This window comes from Peromyscus leucopus, chromosome 6 (genome assembly GCF_004664715.2).
Source record: "Peromyscus leucopus breed LL Stock chromosome 6, UCI_PerLeu_2.1, whole genome shotgun sequence".
Classification (NCBI taxonomy): Eukaryota; Metazoa; Chordata; class Mammalia; order Rodentia; family Cricetidae; genus Peromyscus; species Peromyscus leucopus.
The window spans coordinates 72,027,612-72,049,522 of record NC_051068.1 but is presented as its reverse complement, the minus strand read 5'-3'; the positions used below and the strand labels follow the sequence as shown (position 1 = coordinate 72,049,522).

Here is a 21,911-nt window from a genome sequence, read left to right as displayed (position 1 = left end):
AGTTGCCCGGGGGTCAGAGCTATTAGAGCCATAGACAGAGTGTGGCGGTGGTGGCACATGCCTCTAACCCCATAGATCTCTGTGTGTTCAGGGATACAGCCAGCATTGGAGACATATGCCTTTAAGACCTAGGGGGCTGTACATTCAGACAGTGACGAGGCAGTCACGTGTTTGGGTTTACAACCAATGAGAGGGCAGAATGACTATGAAACGACTTACACACAGGGAAATAGCTCTCTTTCGGGAAGCTGGAACCACCGCAGGAGGAAGGGGGAGATTTTAGCTCTGAGCTCTGATCTCTTGGCTTTCTCTTTTACATTGGTTCTGTGTTTCTTATTTAATAAGACGGTTGATTACATCTACAGAAGAACGTCAAGAATTCAAGGATAATCCTATTTTCACTGCAGGTTACCATGAAAGATGTCCCTCTAAATAGATGAAGGCATGAACTCTTTATGAAAACCTCGGAGATTATACAGAATTCCTCAGATTATTGGGATAGGAATACATAGCGCTATCCAGGCATGGTAGTGTATACCTCTAATCCTAGCAAGAAAAGTTCAAGCAAGAGAATTGGCAGTTTGAGTCCACCCTGGGCATCACAGTCAAACCCGATTTCAAAACAGGAGAGGGCTGGAGAGAAGGCTCAGAAGTTAAGAGCACTGGCTGCTCTTCAAGAGAACCTGGGGTCAGTTCCAGTACCCACATGGCAGATCACAACCAGTTCCAGGGGATCCAACACCCTCTTCTGACCTCTGTGGGAACCAGGCACACACATAGTACATGGACATACATGCAGGCAAAACACCCACATACATAAAACAATAAATAAATATAATCTATATATTTAAAGGAGAGAGCAGGGAGGCAGGGAAGGGAGGGAGGATGTGAATATGCATGGAGCTGAAAGTGAAATTACCTGTTCATAGACGATGTAATCTAAAATACAGAAAATCTTAAGGATTATACACATGTACAAATGAATTCAACAAAATAACAAGACAGAAAATCATCAACCAAAAAAATCAATGTTTTATACTTTCAATAATATAAAAGTCCATTTATAATAGCATAAAATAAATAAAACATGAGCTCATCAGCTAAAAGATCTGTAAGACAGAACCTAGAAAATGATGCTGAAAGAAATAAATGGGAAGATATCCCATGTTCATGAACAAGATTTACTATTACCAAGATGCCAACACTACACAAAGTAATACAGATTCAATGAAACCTATCAAATCCTAACCTTTTCTTTTCAGAAATAGAAAAAAAAAAATCTTACATTCACAGGCAACTTCACAACTGCCAAAATAACATGCTGAGATCAAAATATACCATGCTGGGATCAGAAGACAACTTGCAGGAGTTGGTTCCCCCCTTCCAACACATAGATTCTGAGGACCAAATTCAGGCCACCAAGCTTGGTGGCAAGCATCCTCACCTGCTGAGCCATCACCCCAGTCCGAAATACCACTACAAAAGAACAGCGCTGGAAGAAAAAGACTAACAGTAGCCTTGAACCACCAATGTCACTGGGAACTGCCCCAGCGGTGAAAAGGTGACTGGATAGGATACAACACAAGACCTAAGCCACAGAAGCCAGAGATGCTGTAGAAAGCACAGGGCAGTGTAAGTTTTGCTCTCAGAGAACTCTGGCACTATCTGTAGTTTCTGTGACCAGGACATATGACATCTGGAACGTTCTTTCAGAGGCAGAGCCCTGCAGTCTCGTCTAGGCCATCTCTGGACTGTATGTTTTGTGGTTAACTGTTGAGTTCACTCTCACTAGTGGTTTTCTATACTCATTAGGGTAGGTTTTCCTTACACATCTGACCGTGTGCTGTCCCTCCCTCATTTTGTCCCTGATGGCCACTCCCATAGTCATTCTCTCCTCAAGAAAGTTCACCAACAGACCAGAGCAGCCAATGTAGGGGGACTCGGCTGTTTTAGGAAAATCCAGAGGCTCCCTCCATGTAAACTGCTGGGGTAAAATGCTCTTGTACATTGTGAAGATTTGTCACTTGAATTGGTTTAATAAAAGCTGATTGGCCAGTAGCCAGGCAAGAAGTATAGGTGGGGCAACCAGACTAGAATTCTGCGTTAACATGGCGGCTCACAACCACCCGTAATGAGATCTGGTGCCCTCTTTTGGCCTGTAAGGACACATGCTGGCAGAAAACTGCATATATAATAATTTCTTTTTTTAAAAAAAAAGAGAATTATGGGTTAAGTGTAAGAGCTAGTTAGTAATAAGCCTGAGCTACCAGCTAAGCATTTATAAATAATATTAAGCCTCTGAGTCAATTATTTGTGAAGTGGCTGCTGGGTATTTGGGAACAGGTGGGTAGAAGACAAACTTCCACTTACAGTAAAAAACTCCATGAAATGAAGGGAGAGAAGCAAACACTGTATTCTACACGTTGCCCTGAACAAGCACAGAGAAGTCTGCTGTTAGAATACAGCATATAATCTACTCTCACAGAGAAGTATATAACCTAGCAGACAAGTGGAGAGGGTTCAGGATAGTGGTCCCTACCCTGTGTTTATTAGAATCACCTGGGAATTGTAAAGTTCCTGTGTGTGGACCCCACACCTAAGATTTCCATTTAACTGAGTTGGAGGCAGCAGACAGCCATCAATATGCTTAGATTCTCTGTTGGGGATAAGAATGAGCAGTCAGGGATGACAATCATTGGCCCGAAGATCTCAGCTAATCCAGCAAAAGACAAGAGCTAAACATAGATCCGTTTGTAGAAAATGCTGGAAACAAATAATCGAGAGCTGCATTCCTGTAGTCAATGCCAGCATGTCCTGGGGCAGAAAAAGAAGGACGAGCGGTAGACGTGTCCTGCAGTGATGGCTTCTCCTTTGTCACGACAATTTACATTCTTCAGGTTCTGTAATATCTTGGTTTTATCATGCTGCTAACAACGGAATCAGCAAACAACTCAAATATTATTGCTGTATAATACTTTTATTAGACAGATTTATGGAAAAAACAAACCCACATTTTTGTGTTACATTATACAGTTTTCAGGCATGTCACAGTCCAGTGGTGAACTTGTGTCCAGTTGTGAAATACTGAAGCAGCTTTGTGTATCAGCATCAAAGGCCACAAACAGCACCGTTTAAGAGACTCATGCATATTTAACTGTCTTCAAATTAAATCACCCCTGCTTCATAACAAAAAGTGCTATAGTGTAAACAACCAGTATCTGTCAAATTCAAACATGTCTCAGATAGGCCACCCAGTACATAACTTAGGACAAACGAACATTGCTCTCTGGCTGTCCTAAAATGGTAAAGTGGGGAAGGTTCTCTACAGAGGGCAACAGAAGATAGTCAACATCTGATTCAACCCTTAGTGTAGGTGTCCCTTGACTATGTAATCTGACACCTACAAATCCCTAGTAGTTAGTATTTCACACCAATCTTAATGCAAAAGCACTGTCCCACACACAATTCAAATCAATTCCAACTAGTGTCGGAACTATAATAGAGTCTTTTTATTTTTAAAGAAGCTTGCTTACTTGAAATCACTAGTGAGAAACACAAGCTGAGACAAAGTCCAGCTTAGACTTCTTGAGGGAGTAGATCCTACAAGGAGCAGACTTGAGGTTTTTTTTTCTTCTTTCCTATAATTGAAAAAAGATTTGGCTTTTTATCCCAAACACTAAATTCACTGTAGAAATCAGTCCTTCAGTCTCCAGCTGTGACTGTCACTAAAGGACAGACAGATGCCTAGACCCCTAGAGTTCTGAAAGACTCTTATTCCTGCTGGGGCTCCTATTCATGTAGCCTGATAGAAGACAGCAAGAACTTGGCTTTGAGGATAAGTCCTAATACAGGAATAAAATAGTTATCTGCTCTTCTGCCCCAAATCACGAAAACAAAAGTGTCTCTGAGGACAGAGTGAATACCACAAACTCACTTACACACACACACACACACACACACACACACACACACACACACACACACACACACGGACAGGTGCATATTGTTCTGAGGTCACACATTTGAAAGCCCCATCCCCCACTTTCCCTTCCCTTCCCTTTAGCAGCATGCATGGAATACTGACACCTTGGGAAAGATTTATGGAAGATCCAGCAGATCTATAAGAAATCAAAACCAAACAGGAGTGGGTCAAGGTTCCTCTGAGAAACGCAGCTTCTTCCTTTGCAGTTCATACTTACGAAGCTAGTGCTCTTGAAGCTAGGTGTGCCCTTCAGGGGTGTTGCCGACAGTGGATAATCCTACTCAAGTCTAGGTAGACAGGAAGCCTATAACCATACTATGGAAGTTCTTCACACTGTCCAAGTCACAGACCCAAGTTTTAGGCAACATGGACTTGAGACCCTGGTGAGCTTGTCTTGTTGATAAACCAAGTCAAACAGAATGCAGAGGAAAGGGAGCGAATAGAGGCACCAGGAGACCGAGAGAAGACATTTAGCAGGCTGCTAGGCTTTCTGTACAATGAAATCCAAGGATCCAGGTTGTGTCTGGCTTGAATTGCTTTTCTTTTAAAGAGGATATTTTCAGTTTCAAGTTACTCGATCCTTCAGTTTCCTGGTACCATTCCTCAGCTCATTCAGTACTCCATTTCCTCATAACCCTCAATCTATATCTCAGGTGGTCAAGAGTTAGCCCTCCTTACAGGCTGTTTTATTCTACCAACTTGGACTACAAAATTCCCATAGGTGAAGGAAAAAAGTAAATTTTAAAAAGACTAAAATGTTTTTGTCTTATTTCCAATTCTACCAAACTTTTAGTACAGAAAACAAACTGTAGCTTAAACTAAAAGAAAAGCAGTCACAGAGCTCCCCGGGGCCAGACACCAGCAGGCAGGGCAACACCGGAGTCACCAGCCAGCCCCCCTCACCCACTCCTTCCTTCCACACCAGCTGGAAGTTCAAGTTCGGCTGGGGATGACTTGAGAACTAGGAACTGTCATTTCCAGATGAGAAGGATCTGAAGGTCACCAGCACCGAAACCCTGTCACCACAGCCACACCTGACCACAGAGCCTCGGCTGAAACTGAAGACAGCTTCCCTCCCCTGCCACGGCCACACCTGTGTGCAGTAAAAACTGTAGACATGAACACACAGACGGTTCCAGCAACTCTGTTAACAAGTGCAGATACAACAGAAACCACTACGTAACAATCAACACTCCGAACTCCTCCATGGCCCACTTCTAAATGAGCCTCCGAGCTGGTTATGCTATGGGTTAGACCTTAGTTTCCACAATGGCACACGATCCGGAAAGCCCACTGGAGAGCAAAGGTTCTCCACAAGGGAGGAGGAGGGCAGTGGCTTGGGAGGGCTGAGGCAGTACTTACCCCAGTCACCCAGTTACCTACCAAGGCATCCAGCAACCTGTATTTCCTGTGAAGCATCCCCACATCTCCCTGCTTCACACTTGGGATCAAAGAGGTCTCAGAATCCAGAGGACTGCTGAGCCCATGTGTGGGCAAGTCAGGAGGTAGCTACACTGACCTACGGGTCCCTCTCAGGGCGGCTGGCTCTTCTTAGCAGACAAGAAGTCTCTCAACCATAAACAACGCTTAATGCTTGACTTGCATTTATCTGCAAAACAGAAGTGTCAAGATACTTGGAGAAAATATTTCCTGTGAATCCTGCGTGGGTTGAATACTTTTCATTCAGTGGTCATCAGTGATCCACTTCACCGTCAAACAGATTTAAAAGAGGCCAAGGAAGAACACATCTTGTTAATACTCGGTGCAAAGAGCAATAATGTACACGGTTTTGAATCCCAGGGGCAGTTCCTCATCTTACACATCTTTAAAGTAGGGAAATCTAGTATGTCCGTCTAATGAGCCTGCATGTCTAAAGTAGTGCTTGGGTAGTGAGGTACACATGGCTGGCCATATTAACCCAAGACTGCAGAATTCCCTAGACTGGAGAAGAAAATCTTAAGAACCATTTGTCAAAAGCGTGAGCTTCTTTAGTAGCTGTTAAAACTGATGGACATGCTTTTTTTTTTTTTTTTTTTTTTTTTAAATTAAAGAAAAATGTAGGCACATAAAACTCTTTCAGGAATGAAAGCTGGAAGGTTTCCTAATTTCACACTACAAACCGTGTGCTCTGATAAAGAACAGCTGGAAACAGGGCCAGGCCCAGTGGAAGCCCGTGAGCGTGTGCCATACAGCCAATACACAGGCCCAAACCGAAACACAAAGATGTGCATTTCTCTTAAAATTGAGCCATTGTGTTTCTTCAGACATTAAAACAAGTTGTAATAAATTGTGTTGGGTCCGTGCTAGGCTAAAAAGAAGACCCTGGCAACTCGAGTCTCCAAGGTGAGTCTAATCCCATACACCTTTTCAAAGGGGTTTTCACTTTACTGAGTAGTCATGTATGAGCACTAGGGAAACCGTTAAACAGGGGACATAAAATGAGGAGGCTTCTTGTGGGGCATCTAGTGTCATATAAAAACACTGTGTCACATACTGTAGGAATACAGAATCAATCCATGCAAGGAAAGCCACCCTGCAATGAGGCAGCTGTAAGGAGGGCAGCAGCCGGGCACAAGGCTGACCCTTTGACACCAGGGTACAGTGGCAGAACCTCTGCCTGACAAGGATCCTAAGAGTTTGCTATTCTTTCACTTTAGGAAAAGAAGCTTCCAGTATACTCATTGATGCGGCCACAGCTTCCCACTCAGGCCCTGGCGACTTCTCTCTGGCCAGGCAGAGAGAACCTATCCAGCTGGGCTAGGAGGCATCCAGTAACCTTCCTCTCATATGCATATATATGGTTTTGTTTCTCTGAAAATAAACTCCGTGAACTCATAAAGCTCTCATCTGCAATCAAATGTAAAAGCAGAGCACCCTACTCAGAGGCTCTGAAACACACATATCAGCCTCAACACAAATCAGCCTTCCAGCCTCACAGGAGACCGGCTCAGTTCAAAGGCAAGGGAGATGCTTCTCCAGAATCCTTGGAGGCAAGGAGTGATGTCCTCTTCAAATGGGCTTATACAGCAGCGTGGTGACATACTTCTTCTTGTAGCGGTGGGTTGCACTGAGAACCATCACACTATCCTGCAGGGCAGAAAAGCACATACAGATGATTCGTTAGTTCTGGTGGCTGCTGGATCTTCCCAGACACTCACGGTCTTGCTGAAATACTCCAATAAAAGCAACTTACTGGAGAAAAGGTCATTCTGAGTCACAGTTCTGGATTATAGTCCACTGTGCCAGGGAAGCCAAGGCATCAGGAAGTGGAAGCAGCTGAGCACATTGCACATTTGTATTGAGCATGTTTCCCCCACTTTATCCAGTCCAGGATACCCTGCCCAGGGAATGGCCTGCCCACAATTAAGATGGGCCTTCATATACCAATTAGTGTATTCACTATAATTCCCAACAGGTATGGTCAGACTCACACCTGACAGTATTCTAAAATTTTTCAAGTTGACAACACTAACCAACACATTTACTTTTCAAGAGATAGTCTGAAGTAAAAGAACGAGGCTAGTTTTGCTATCAAATCTAATTCAGTTCCAATCCAGACTCCTGCCATTGTGGTATGGGTGGACAGCCTTGAGTGGTCTATATAATGGTCTCTGTGTCCCTCTGCTCCTTTTTAAGACTTCTTCATACAAAGGATAATAGCTACCATTAAAGTGGTTCTGATGATTACAAGAGAAGATCAAAGTATCTGACGCATAAAAGGTCAGGAAGAAATACTAATTTATAACTTCATTCCCCTTCTCCTTTCAAATTACACTATTAGACCTAAGCCTGGCAATGATCCTTCTCAACACTCATTCCTAAGGCCTCAAGCAGGTCCAACTGCCACTCAATGCCAAGAAGGAACTCCAGGCATCCTCTCTGACTGGGAGGGAACTGTGGGAGTGCCTATCTATCCTTAAAGTACGAGAAGCTTCTTTAGACATCCAATCTGACGGGTCAATTCCGAATGGTCCAACAAGCTGAGAAGTCCACACTGTCACTTGTATCACAAGTAGAACAAGGGAGAAAAGGCACCAACTTCCCGGATGTACGGGAGAGCGTGGGTGTGCCCCAGAAGAGAAGACAAGGGACACCAACTGGGAGCCACAGGACAGTCACAGAGGCAAAGCTCAACCAGATCTCCAAGAACCCCGAAAGTCCAACACAGAGACCAGCGCGGCCTGCTGTCTTCCTTCGCCCTGTACTGTCCGCCATGACCGTGTCCTGGACTAACCCTCCGGCTGGTCTGTGCTGAGCCACAGCCATAACGAGGTGGGAGCCAGGCAGGTCAAACTCGGTGAGAGAGGAGCATCCCTGAGAAGCCCTGCATGGTGGGGACGGGCAGGAAAGAGGGGGCGAGGGTTAAGAGGACTGAGCTCAGTCCCGTCTTATACTTACTGGCCATCTGACCTTCTCTGAGTCTCAGTTTCTCTATCTATAAAACAGGGGTTAAAAATAATACTTACCTCTCAAGGTTACTATGAAAATGAAATTCAGTATATTAAAATTTTATATACACCCACACAATCTATTAACGTCAGCTCTATCAGTGACCTCCCTGTTCTTGCTGCACATCCAAGAAATCTGAGCAGCTTCCAGAGAAACTGCTGGAGTCACCCTAGGCACACTTACTCAGAACTTCTGGGGAGGAGACCACTCAATCTGCCGCTCACCAACTTCTCCACGGAGTTCTTGTGAGGATCAGCTTCGCCAGCCACAGAACCACATACTTTTATGCTAACAGCCAAGCCACAAAGACATTAAAGCAACAAGAAACCAGGAGTCTAGGGCAGGGGTGGGGCAGACACAGACGGTCCGTCACTGACTCCCTCCCTACCATACAAGAGATGGAAACACTCGGGTACACACAACCAGGACATCTCAGCGCAGCTCGAGCCCACACTTGAAGTTCTCCTGTCTCATTCAAGCATTTGTTGAAGGAAGCTAAATCAGAGTTTCATTGAATCCAACGACTATGAATCCAAACTTAAGTAAACAGGTGGTACAAAGGTTCCAGCCACCCACAGACACTGGGGAGCAGGAGGGTCCCCCATCACTGACAGTTCAGCTAGCCTGGACCAGACCAGAGACTGGCCTTTAAAATCAAACAGCCTGCGAGGTAAGCAAAAGACAGCTTTTCTATCATTTGACCGTCAGTTGCCAACTGCAATTTTAAAAGCCGCAGCAAGCAAGTTACCAATGAAGAGCATGCAGGACTCCTACCCTTCCAGTCGGGAGGCTGTGGGACACCAGGGCCACCACTTACCTTAATGGACAGCGCATAGAGATGGTTCAGCATGACATGGTTGGGCTCAGGAAGTAAGGCTGGGTCACACTAGGAGGAAAAACACCCCCCAGCCCCCACAAATGTGATTAAATGCAGACAAAACAAATAGCTTACTGTTCCTCTGGTTGTTAAGAACTCTAAATAGGTACATTTTGCCTCCTATGAATCATGCATTCCCAGATCATAAAATCTGGAAAAATCCTCAGTCTAAGGGTGAAATGCTAAACCTCAACATCTGCTAATTTTCTTTAACAGAATTAAAACGAAAACCTAACAATATAGATGGTTTGGGTGAAAGGGCAGAAATAATCTTCCTGGGAATCAACCACCAATTAAGAAAAACAGAGAAAAATTATTTACACAAAAAGTCGTGTATTTCTGTATATCCCCTAATGAGAGCACCCTTAATCTTGTGTTGGAATAGAAGTCACAGTAGACATTAATTCCAGCATATTTGGTTCTGATTTTACTATAAACAGAAACAACTATAAATTTTGCTATTGGTACCTAAAGAAGTCACGGTTCAGTCTTGGAAAAGGATTCTATGGTGCTGCTGACGTGACCTGGCCTACTGCCTTCACACATCTATGTCCTAATTCCAGCCCCAAGGTTACTTAAGTTTGGCCTCAGTGGATCTAGATAGCCCCAAGATGCTCTAGCAGCCTGCTCAGGATACTCACTGAAATATTAGTGTCCTTGTTAAGAATAACTTGGAGTAGGTGAGGGGGCAGGATGGGTGGGGATTTGAATCTCTCCTCAGATCGAAACACATACATTTCTTGACCATAAGGCCCTGGGGGTGAGCTGGATAGGTCTGAAAAATATTTATGCAAAAGTGAAGGAAAGTTGAAGTGTTAGTAATAATGCATGGGGAAAGCTATCAATGCACAGCCATTAATCTTAAATGTAGTACAAGTCCTAGAACATAAGGGCTTGTGACCTACTGGGCCTCTAACTCTAAGGAAGCAAAGGGAATGTCTGCGTCATCCTGAACATGGACCAGGAGGCCTCCCAACAAGGCAACATGATGTAAGAAAGCAATGAGAGGTCGGGACCCAGGCTCCAGGAAACCAACTCTATTTGCCAATCAGAGGACCCTTTACTACGGTCAGTTTCCACATCCATAAGATAAAAATCTTCCTAATTCACAATGCTTTTGAGGAAATCAAAGTGAGAGTTGGATACAAAGGTACTCTGTGAACTCAATGTGAAAAGGTTATATTTCATTTTGTTTCTACCAAAGCAACAGACAACAATGTTATACATTCAAAGTCTATAATGATCACAGCAGACAGAACAAAACCTAGCTATAGTCAAAGAAGTGCAGATGTAAGCCAGAACACAGTCCCACTCCATGCTCAGTGGGCTGGCTGCCACTGAGATGACAAGTACTGGCAGAAATGTGGAGAAACTGGGAGCTTCGATCTACAGTGTTTCCATCACTGGCAGAAATGAACAACAGTATCACCACTTTGGAAAACAGTGCAACTTTGTGACCCAGTACTGGGTGTATCACCTAAGATAAAACATAAGCCCACACAAAAGCCTGGCCATGAGTGTTCGTAAGCAATATTCATAAGAGCTTCAAAGAGGAAACAAAATCCAAGTGTCTGTCAACAATGGATGGATAATCAAAAAGGAACTGTCATACCGTGGACTTCCATTCAGCCATAAACAGAAGCAAGATCATGTTTCAACAAGGATGGAAGCCCCGGAAGCCCGTTAAGTGAAAGAAGCCGCATGGTGTATGGTTACGTTTCTACGAACTGTCCTGAACAGGCAAATACATGTGGCAGGTTTGTGACTGACACAGGAAGGGAGGAGGAAGAGATGGGAACAATTTTTCTTTTGAGGTGACAGTTTTAAAAACTCAATATACCAAAAAAAAAAAAAAAAATGGATAAACTGTACAATTCAAAAAGATGTGTTTTATGGTATCTGAATTCTACTTTAAAATGAAAAGAATTCAGATTAAACCCACAAAAATTAAATAAACTATGCTTTCTTTGTTTTAAAATTTTATAGTTCCAGAGAAAAGATCACCCCCCTCCCCCGAGACAGAGTCTCTCTGTGTAGTTTTGGCACCTGTCCTCTGTCCTGGATCTCGCTCTGTAGACCAGGCTGGCCTCGAACTCACAGAGATCCGACTGGCTCTGCCTCCCGAGTGCTGGGATTAAAGGCACCACCACCGCCCAGCCAGAGAAAAGATTTTAATAAATCTACTTTAATGACTCCGGCTTGATTCAGCATGTAAGGCAAAAGGAAGGCAGCAGTAACAGTGCGGCCTTGGACCAGGACGTCTCAGACACCATCAGTTGTTTTGGACACGTCATCCACACAATGCCATCGGGAGATAACACAGGACAACTTTCATGTGCTGTCCGTACACTAAAAACCCAAGTTGTCACTGAAAAGTCACACTCATGACCACACCCCTTATCTGCACGTTCCTAATAAATGGATTCTATGCACTACATCACTGGACTGGGAAAATGGGTGAAACCCAAAGTGTGCTAGTCTTCTCACTACATAATTATGATTGACGGTCAGATACTCTTTGGCTTTGTAGCTCATACTATAATCATAGTCCTAGTGGCCTCAGAATTTAAACCTTTTAGGATCACCACCCCTCCCGCCAATAAGAATGCTCAGCATAACTTTCTGAGTTTATATACTGAAAACAAAATTTTTCTAAATAGGTGGTTACTGTGCTATGGACTATTTGTCCCTTGTCCTGGAGATTCTGCTATGTGCTCTACTTCAGGGTCACTGAGGGTCCAAGCCCTCGACTTTACTGCTGGGAGTTGGTTGCACAATGGCATGACAAGCAGCAGAGGCAGGCTTCGCACGCACGAGACCACACGCTCAGTGAAGTGTGCGGTTCTCCAGGCAGGCATATCTCTCACTAATGAGACAGTAACTATGGACATTGTTTGCAAAGCATGCCTCTGCTACTAGAGTGAACAAGCACAGATAAAGACCTTGGGGAAAGGGATATTACATGAAACAGAAACACACAGGATTTTCCCCTGGATATTCAATCCATAGATAATAACTATTGGCTTTTTTCTTTTTTTCCCTCCCTCAGCAACAATTATAGTCGTAGGCTCTCATAAAACCGTAATTGTCAGTTGAGCTCTCAAACTAGCTGATTCAGGTTAGAAGGACAAACCAGATGTGTCCAGCCTTTACATCTCACCAGATGCTACTGGAAAGTGTGAAACCTTACTGGAAACAGCTTTTGAAACCACAGGCCACTGGGAGGTTATATAAAGGTAAAGTGGACAACAGTGTATCAGAATAAGAAAGGCAGACATTATACCAGGGGATTTATGTCAGAGTGGACTGTGGGGTGGGAATGGAGGGGAGGGGAGGGTGTCATTATAAGATTCCTGAGAAGACATGAAAATACAAAATACAACAAGAAACCACTCTGGGGAAGGAATATGTATTGTTAGAAAGGCACAGCAAGAGAAAGTAACAGTACAAAATTACCTCGACACGATGTCTCAGAGCTTTCCATGGAATCTAACTTTAAAGCATCAAATACTTCAAAATCAGATTTCTTGACATGGATCAAATTATTAATTGTGCCAAGCTGACTGGTAACCACAGGCTGAAACAGTGAATAAAAAAAAAAAAAAAAAAGATTGGATTCCCTTTCAAATCCTTCTTCTCCACCCAACCTCCCTCTACTTTTACAAAAGTCTCTAGTAGGGAGGGGCTGTTGCCTACTGAACCAGAGGGCAATAAGTCATAATGAGACCACTGAGGCTCCCCTGCAAATCAAGGCCTTACCTCTGATGGGTCATGAACCCACTGTCCATCCACAAAGAACTTGTACTGGTGCTCTCCCTCTGGAAGGTCCAGGATGGCAACAAAGTCGTTATGACTGGGGAAGAACACAGAAGGTCAAACAGGCCAAGTTCCTTCAAGAAGACAGAACGGGGAAAGGGGCCATGATGGCGCCATCCCAGTGGCCTTCTACATTCCTGAGCTACGATCTTGTGCCCACCACCACCCCCATGCAAAGCATAAATCCATCTCCTTTTTCTCTGTCACTCAAGACATGTACTTGTCAACCTCTCCCAATACCTTCATTCTTAACCAGTATCTGGGGGTGGGGGATGGGGTGCTGGGGTTGGGGAGATTGATTGCCAAAATGTTTCATCTTAGTAAACTGCTTTGTTCTAGCAGAACAGATTTCTTGGGGCTGGGGAGATTGGCTCAGTCAGGAAGAGTGCTCGTGGTGAGCTTGAGGACCTGAGTTTGAATCCTCAATATGCAGGTCAAAAGCTGGGCATGGCTACACATGCCTGTAACTCCAGCATTGGGGAAGCAGAGACAAGCAGACCCGGAGAAAGTGCTGGCCAGTAAAGAAAGCTAGCTGAGATGGAGACATTCTGGTTCAGTGAGCTTGTCTAAAGGCAACAGGGCTGAAAGGCACAGAGGAAGACACTTGGTTCTTGCTGTGGCCTCCACATGCACACACATGGGCATACATATATGCACATATACATGCACTCACACACGCATTACACACAAAGAACAGAGTCCTCACGATTATGAATGAGGTAAAAGATAGGTTTGGGTTGGGAAATATTTCAGGGTACTCTTTCCATATTTTGGTGAGCCTTTTGTGGAAAATGACCCACTATACAAAAGGTCACTCTGACAACCACATAAATCATTCACCATTGCTTTGCCAGTAATGAACTGGCATGAGACTTAGAATGTCACAGTGCATTTTGTTTTAATGCAGAATTCAAAGCAACGGGAATTAGCTAGTGCCCGACCTCCTCCAGACGAGAAATGGCTTGAGAAGCACATTCCTGAAGAATACACCCACAATGCTGTTAGAAGCTCTCCAAGGCCTAGTCTCTCCCCTAAGACAGGCAAGGAGGGGTCCGACAGTCCTGCTCTGCAGACTCAATGGAAACACGTGTCGTCACCTCTTAATCAGGGGAATCTTGGCGCTCCAATTGTTGAAGGACCCAGAGATGAAGACCTCCTTGCCTCCTTCAGACCAGCGGATAACGGTGGGCCGGGCCTGCTGGGTGGGCTTCACAGAATCATCCAAGTCCTGCTGCCACGGTACAAACTCTTTGTCCCCGGGGAGCTGTAAGAAGGAGTAGGTCATCCCTAGAATAAATTATGACCCAAGGGTTTTTAAGAGGTAACTTTCCCCAGGGTATTAAAGGTTCTAGGCTTCAACTAAAGATAGCTACCCTAAATTCAGCAGTTAAGTCAGAGTTTGAACAAACTACAGAAAAGTACCAGCACAGGGTCCAAAATGGTCAAATGGCTTCTGTCCCAGCATTGCCTAAACCACAACCTACATCGTTTTCCCTGCCGAACCTCGGGTCGCCCTGCAAACAAACAAGCAAACACCCTCCAAAGCCGTCCTCCAGTCTATCCATGCAGACAATTAGGATACGCTTCTAAGTGCCTCTTAAGAGAAAAAAATATATAAGAAAGCCAAGTATGGTTCTTTAAAAGAAAATTAAGCCAGGAATATATTTTTCAGAGGCAAACTGGTCTCGATTGTCAACTGCAATTGAAGTTATAGATACCACAGTTCCTAAGTAATTAACAATGCTGTTTTAGCTACTAGGTTATACAATGGAACATTAAAAATTTAAGGGTGGAGATGTAGTTCCAGGTAGAGCACTTTCCTACCAAGCATGAGGCTGGGAGTTTCATCTCCAGCACCATCATCCATCAATCACCACAAATTCCAAAGCCAGACCACTGATTCGGTACCCTTACTTGCTAACTAAGGCCAGGCTCATATAAGTACCCCAAGGGGATGGATGACATGCTGGAGCTCTGGGAGCACAGGATGGATTCTGAGAAAAACGAATTCCTTAGTTGCTTTTCATTGCCATCCTTTAGGACAAGCATGGGCAAACTGTAGCCAGTGAGCCGGACAGCTTTCCCCAAAGCTTTTGTTTGGAAACAGCCCCTCATTTGTTGACCTACCATCCACAACCTTCTGCTGTGGTGGCAGACCCGGGGAGTTATGATGGACTGTATGACCCACAGAGTCTAAGTTATTTATTAGTTGGTCTTTTACAGAAACAGTTTGATAATCCCTACTTTCCACCGGCTTCACTGACAGGTAAATAAGACTGGATGGTACCAGTCAAGCACTACAAACAAAACAAGGTTAGAGTAAGAAAAGACTAGCTTATTTATTTGGGCTTTTCCCAAAGTGAACATCATTTTTCACCTTCCATTCTGTCTCCTGATAGTTCTTAGACCTACTGCACAAATACAAACCAAAGTACACGGAGAAAGAAAAGAAGGGACTTTCACATTATTCAGGAGGTTGGAAGGTTGGATTAAGACAAAGCTTTGGCCTCCATAGTCTCCCAGCAATGCACTGGGGCTGATGGTTGCCTTAGGACTGTTGACATAGGCCTAAGAACAACCCTCAGATTCTCATTCGAAAATAGGATCTGAGAATACACTTTTCCAAGCTTTCAGGTAATCACACTATAATTATATTACAGTAAACAAGGAAAACATGTTTTGCTTTGTTTATTTCCTAGGGGGTCAAATTCTCACTCTAGTTTAGACTGGCAGTGATCCCTCTGCCTCAGCCTCTGAACAGCTTAGGTTACAGGCATGAGCTGCTATCATATCAGCTTTAAAAAGTCACCTTTTGAGGTGTACCCTAAAATGTTCGGAATACTGTTTGCTGAAATCAGTTTCAGAGTAGCTGGTGGGGAAGTGGTTTGGAGTACACACACACACACACACACACACACACACACACACACACACACCGTTCATTCATGACCTTTCAGCACCATTTAAACAGAGTGACACACACACTGTTCATTATACTGCTCTATTTTATAAATGCGTCAGATTTCCCATAAGGTTTTTAAAGTAATCTGGGGGGATCAAAATATACAAACAGGACTGAGAACCACTGAGTAAGTCTACTAAAAAGCCTGACCTTTGAAGCAAAGATCCCCCCAACACACACACACACACACACACACACACACACACACACACACACACTGCGTCTATCAATTACTTTTATGACTGAGGATTTTCAGTTTTGAAAGCTCTACACTATTAATAAGCCTGGCTTTGGAGCCAAGTCCTTCCACTTATGACATGACATTTCTGTGCTAGGAGCGAATGCAGCTGACTAGCAGGAAGATGGTTTACTGAGTTGAACCATCAGCAAAACTACCAGGAACAGCAGCAAGCTGGCAATCCGATTTACAGTCCGAAGATGTTTCAGGAAAATCAGTAGGAGGGGTATGTGAACTATATAGTTTTTAATCTGGATGAGACAGAGAGAATTGTTACAACTACTTTTCTCATTTCACAAATGGCAAGATGTGAGGGAAAGAATGTTCCAAAACAGGCCCAAATCCACACAGAGCAACCTGGCTCGTATTCAGGACACCAATTACTGCAGTCACAGTTTGAATGTACCCAAATCCTGAGTCATCAATGTAGGAATGAGCAAAAATATACAGCCTGTCACCCCGGATAAGCTTTGGAGAAGGAAATCTAGGCTGAGCACAGAGCCCAAACGATGAGGAAGGAGTCCTAAGGTAGGAGAGGAAGAAGGAAACAAAGAGGGAATCCCCCCCCCTCAAGAAATGCATAGCTCAATACCTCTCACTTCTCTAACAGTGATCTCAATCAGGATCCGAGAAAATAAGCCGTATAATCCAAATTTCATGTGCTGTCAAAGCGGTAAATAAAACTCTATTCACAACCCTAAGCCCCAGTTCAGTGGGAAGGGATAAAGTGATTAACGTCAAATACATCCCAATCCTCTCCAACCCTCGAGTTTTTCTTTTTCACTCCAGACAGCCTACTTGGAGAAATTAAATGTATTTAATGCTGACATTTCTAAAAGTGATTAGGAACACAGAGTTAGCAATCACACTGCTGTCGGCTCCATCTGCCTCTTCTTTCGGGGGAACAAAAGGGGGTCTTTGGCTGATAGTCCTTTGGGCAACGGTTGTGGGTGGTTTTGAGCCTCAGGCAACATTTGCAAACCCTATAGGGGAGTGAAGGGGGAGTAACTTGCTCTCCCGCAAAGCGCAACCAGGTGTGCAAGAAAAAAAACACAGCCACAGTCGCCACGTTTATAAAAAACCGAACCGTTCACCCAATGATGCCCTGTATTGATCCCCAAAGACTAGGCGCAAGTACTCAAGTAACCAAGTGACGGCTGCTGAGAGCCACGCAAAGGGGGATGAGGACCAGAGAGGGGGAGCAGAGCATCTCAGAGAGTGCAAACATGATATCTACACAAAGACATTTTCGGGGAAAAGAAATTCATTCAAGCTCTCTTGAGGCCAATGTGAGAAACGGAGCCCGAATCAGCAGCTTAAACAACGCACTCTCTCTAAGTTTCCACCCTCGCTCACAACCTATACACATCCTGCCAGCTCTACAAGAAGGCAGCTTGCGTGCAGAACCAAGGATACAGCGGGCAGGGGACGCGTCTCTGGTACCAGTCCTAAAAACCTGGCCCGCAGATCAGTCACAACAGCAGCAAAACAACTGCCTCTATCCTAATTTGGGGGAGTACCTAAGAGGCATGAGCACTCAACATCTCTGTCAGCGGGAAAGCCCTCTCATTAAAAAAAAACAAAACCCGTAACCCTTGGGAGCGAGGAGGAGGAAGAACCAAGAAGGGCGAAGCAGCCGACAGACAGCCCGGTCACCTCACCTTGGAGTCGGGCAGGCTGAAGACGCTGGGGTCGTCGGTGCTCCCCACCATGATCTTGTGCTCCTTGCCCGGGCCATGGCCGCCGCCCTCGGCTCGCGCAGCCTTGGCACCATGGCGCTCGCCGGACACCCGCTCGCTGGTGGTGTTTCCCATGGCTGCAGCTCCAGTCGGGGTAACCTGCGGCGGGGAACGACACCGGGCGGGGAACACCCCCGCGGCCGCGTCAGGGGCGTCCCGGCCCCGCCCCTGCGCTCGGGAAGGGAATCCCCGCCGCAGGAGGCCGCGCCCCGGGTCCCCTCCCTTGCCTACTTCGGGGACGCCCCGGCTGGAGCGCCGGCTCCGGGAACCACCCCTGCCCCGCAGCCCCGGCCCCGCACACCCTCACGCCGCTCACCTCCGGCGATGCGCTCCGGGATCGCGGGGCCACACGCACGCCGGCTGTTCGGCGTACGGGGAGACCAATAAAGTTATTGAAATTGAAGCCGCGCCCCAAGCCGACGATCCGGGTTTCCTCCTAAAATGGCTACAAGGCCCGCGGCGCGGACCCGCCTCCGTCCCTGGCCCCGCCCACCCGGTCTCTGGTCCCGCCCCCTGCGCGCCAGCCCCGCCCTCTCCCTGTCCTAGCCGCCTGCCGCTCTAGTCACCGGCGCCGCCGGGGCCGCCTCTGTGGTGGATGCGTGCGCACCTCCAGCTTGGGGCGGGGCGGAGGGTGGGGTCAGGGTCCGGCGTCTCAGCCGCTGGTATTTAGACGTCTAGGCACATTCAGAGGCACGTCTTTCAAAGCAGTTTGTCTAACCGTGGGACGCGGGCTCGTTAGAAAGGCCGGATCCGAGGTCTCACGCCCTAGGTACGGAATTAGAACCTGCACTTTAACAAGATCCCATCAAACTGCTTGACAGCGTCGTAGAGAGCGGATCCACATTCGAATGGTTTTCACACTCGGCTTCCAACTCTACCCAGCAACCTCTTTCTAACTGGAAGTGATGAAATAAACAGTGGGACAGAGAATTGAGTAGACGCATGAAGTGTGACTGGCAGGTACTGCAGAAGGCTTATATGCGGCGCCCAGCTCTTCATAGTGGTGTTTTCTCTTACAATGATCAGCTGTGTGGATGCATGCATTCAGCGCATGGTGAAGTTTAGCCAAGGAGGCAGCAGCAGAGTTGAGAGTGCATGGTAGGCTGGGGACATATTGCTGGACTCGCGATTTGAAGCCAGTAGACTAGAGAGTGAAGGCAAAGCAGGCTGGCGGAGGGCCCGGTGGAGTCAAAGAATGATGAGCACAGGAGCCGCAGCGGAGTGAGCTGCGAGATGGGAAGTCATTTGGAGAGTGGGAGGCCTGCCACTGACATTTCAGGGACCTTGCAGTTATTAGCACTGGCAGGATCCTCGACAAGATCAAGGATGGAGATTGGTGAGGTGAGGTAGAGCATAAAACCATCAGAGTAAGAAAGTCATAGAGGGGCCTTGGAGAGATGATGCCTCGGTGACTAAGAGCACTGGTTGCTCTTTCAGAGGACCTGAGTTTGATTCCCAGCACCGACATGGTGGCTCACAACCCTCTCTCCCCCGGGGGATCTGACATCTTTTGATGCACATACAAGCATGCAAGCAAGACACTCATATATAGATAAAATAAAAATGTTAAACTAGGGCACAGAACCGGAAAGTGAGATGGCAGTGTTGGAGGTCTACCTTAACATTCATTTCTTCCCTTCTTAAAAAAGCACTGACTTCAACCTTGGAAAACAGTCCATCTCCACAGAGATGCATTTCTCAGCCTCCCCAGTACGTAGATAGATGGAAATGTTATGTAGAACTTCTGTTAAATCTTTCTTCACTTCTCTATCCTTGTGTGTAGGATGTCCATAGAATGGCCAGCAGCCACTTTGGACCATGAGGTAGCTAAAAACGAAGGAATAGAAAAAAACAAATCATCTCATAAAAGATGCCTACCTCCAGACGTTTTTGGTTTTATGAGAGGGAAATAACTGCCAATCATGTTATGCTACTAGTGTCTACTGCTTTCCTATTAAATGTAGCTGGACCTAATCCTAGTTAATCCATTAGATTGGTGAAGTACTAATTACATAGATATTAATGTCACCTTCGGGAACTACTGTGTCTATAGATAGACACATTGAGCTGGGTACTAAAGTCTTCACTGAATGAAGGGGAATAAATGGGTCTATAAAGAATTACAACCAGAAGAGGCAGTGGGTGCTTCCAAAGAGCTGGCGAACAGGAGAAAGCAAAAAAGGAATAGCAACAGGGATCTGGGTGTCGTGAGAATCAGGGGAGAGATAAGCCATGCTTTCTGTTTTAAGATCTAGGCTTCTTAAGACCCGCTCGATCGAGGAAATAAGCTGTATTCCAACACCTGTTTCACACCACAAAGTGCATCAGAACTACCCAGACTCGGATCAGTGGTCTACTCCAGACTGTTTTCTGCAAAACAGTTTGTTCCAAAACCAGTTCCTTTTAGAAAAGTGTTATTCCCTATTTTATTTAATCCTTTAGAAACTCATCCTTTTTTTAAACCTCCCTTGTTACGTATATTCATTCAATTATCATTAGTTTAGTGAGGCCCCTCTATGCTCTGGACTGGGAAGACAGATTAGTTACAAGACACCTGTGTCTGAAGAGCTGAGAGAGGTACCAGGTAAAGGAAGCACTGTCTTTGGGTCCTGTGATAAGGACGTCCATCAAATATGACTGAGGAATTGACTATACCAAATGTGATGAGGACACAAAGATCACATGTCACATTCAGGGTCAGGAGGTCGGTCCTAGAAGGGATAACAGATGAACTGAATCTTGATGATGAGTGTTATTCAGCTGGAAAGGGGACGGGATTTATTAAAAACAGTACAACAGAGACTGTGTGCAGAAGTATGGTGCCTTGGAGAGTTGCAGGTAGACAGTCTAGAGGATGTTTATGTGCCATGCCCTGTTAAGCAAGATGAACTAATAGTAAATATTATGTATATATTTTATGTATAACTTGTTTATGTACAACTTGTCCTTCACAGCCATCAGTTTTCCTGCTGGGAACTACTGGTTTAATGTGTTCAGCCTCGGGGTACAACCTATCTGAGTGATTTTAAGAAGTCTTGACCTTGTACCAAAAATGCCCCCAACCATAATTTATATTTATCCATCACAGGAAACAAAACTGCTTTATTAGAATGACTTAATCTGAGTAGAACTGAAGAAATAGTCATTTAAATAAATGGTCCCAGCCAATATTATTTTTTTTTAAAAAAAAAGATCTATTTATTTTTATTTTGTGTGTCAACAGAGTTTTGCTTGCATGGCTGCACATGTACCACACACATGCAGTGCCCATGGGGGACAGAAGAGGAAGTCTGATGCCCTGGAATTGGAATTACAGACAATCGTGAGCCACCATGTAGATGCTGGGAACCAGACACAGGTCCTTTGCAAGAGCAAATGTTCTTAACCACTGAGTTATCTTTAGACCCACTAGCCAACATTCTTCTGAGAAAATTTTAGTATACCATAGTTCAGGTCAAACTCCGAACTAAACAAAAAACAAACTTTTAGAATCATTTTAGATTCAAGTTGCAAAGACAACACGAAGTTCCTAAGATGCTCCACGCCCAGTTTTCTTCATGGGAACATGTCACTCACTGTGCTGGATTTATCAATTTAACACCAGTATTGATATATCATTTTTAAGGCAGAGTACACATTTATTAATGGTCCTTTAATTTTTGAATTAATGTCTTTCTATTTTGGGATTTTCACTATGGATACTTTAACCCTCAAGGCTCCTGTGTGCTAGGAAGCCCTTCTCAGACTTTTTTTTTAATGAGTTAAAAGGTTCTAAGGTGGTAAGGTATTTGTAGATCATCCTGAGTTTGCCTCATACTTTTCTCAGGTCTAGCCTGGGCTAAAGTCCG

At 45.0% G+C, this 21,911-nt stretch overlaps 1 protein-coding gene across 2 annotated transcripts; it reads right to left on the bottom strand.

Annotated features, from left to right (window-relative positions):
• Positions 1-2,958: 2,958 nt before the first annotated feature.
• On the bottom strand, positions 2,959-18,523 carry Prkab2 (protein kinase AMP-activated non-catalytic subunit beta 2). Of its 2 annotated transcripts, XM_028854091.2 has the most exons (8): positions 18,380-18,523; positions 17,986-18,162; positions 14,222-14,388; positions 13,068-13,161; positions 12,765-12,885; positions 9,950-10,083; positions 9,249-9,317; positions 2,959-7,069 (listed from the first exon to the last, which is right to left on the bottom strand). In XM_028854091.2, exons 2-8 carry the CDS (start codon positions 18,136-18,138, stop codon positions 6,992-6,994), a joined length of 816 nt encoding a protein of 271 aa, XP_028709924.1. In that variant the 5' UTR covers positions 18,139-18,162; positions 18,380-18,523; the 3' UTR covers positions 2,959-6,991. The 2 variants fall into 2 exon arrangements, with proteins under 2 accessions (XP_028709924.1, XP_037062815.1); XM_037206920.1 differs by lacking the exon at positions 18,380-18,523 and having other exon boundaries at positions 17,986-18,248.
• Positions 18,524-21,911: the final 3,388 nt, after the last annotated feature.

What these genes read in the sequence shown, in the direction of transcription:
- Prkab2 (XM_028854091.2), bottom strand. Translation starts at nt 18,138, where the DNA reads ATGGGAAACACCACCAGCGAGCGGGTGTCCGGCGAGCGCCATGGTGCC. An exon ending in AAGATTCCCCTGATTAAGAG is followed by an intron (nt 13,162 to 14,221) that starts GTGACGACACGT and finishes GTTCTTCCCCAG; the next exon opens with TCATAACGACTTTGTTGCCA. An exon ending in TCTATGCGCTGTCCATTAAG is followed by an intron (nt 7,070 to 9,248) that starts GTAAGTGGTGGC and finishes TCTGCCCTGCAG; the next exon opens with GATAGTGTGATGGTTCTCAG.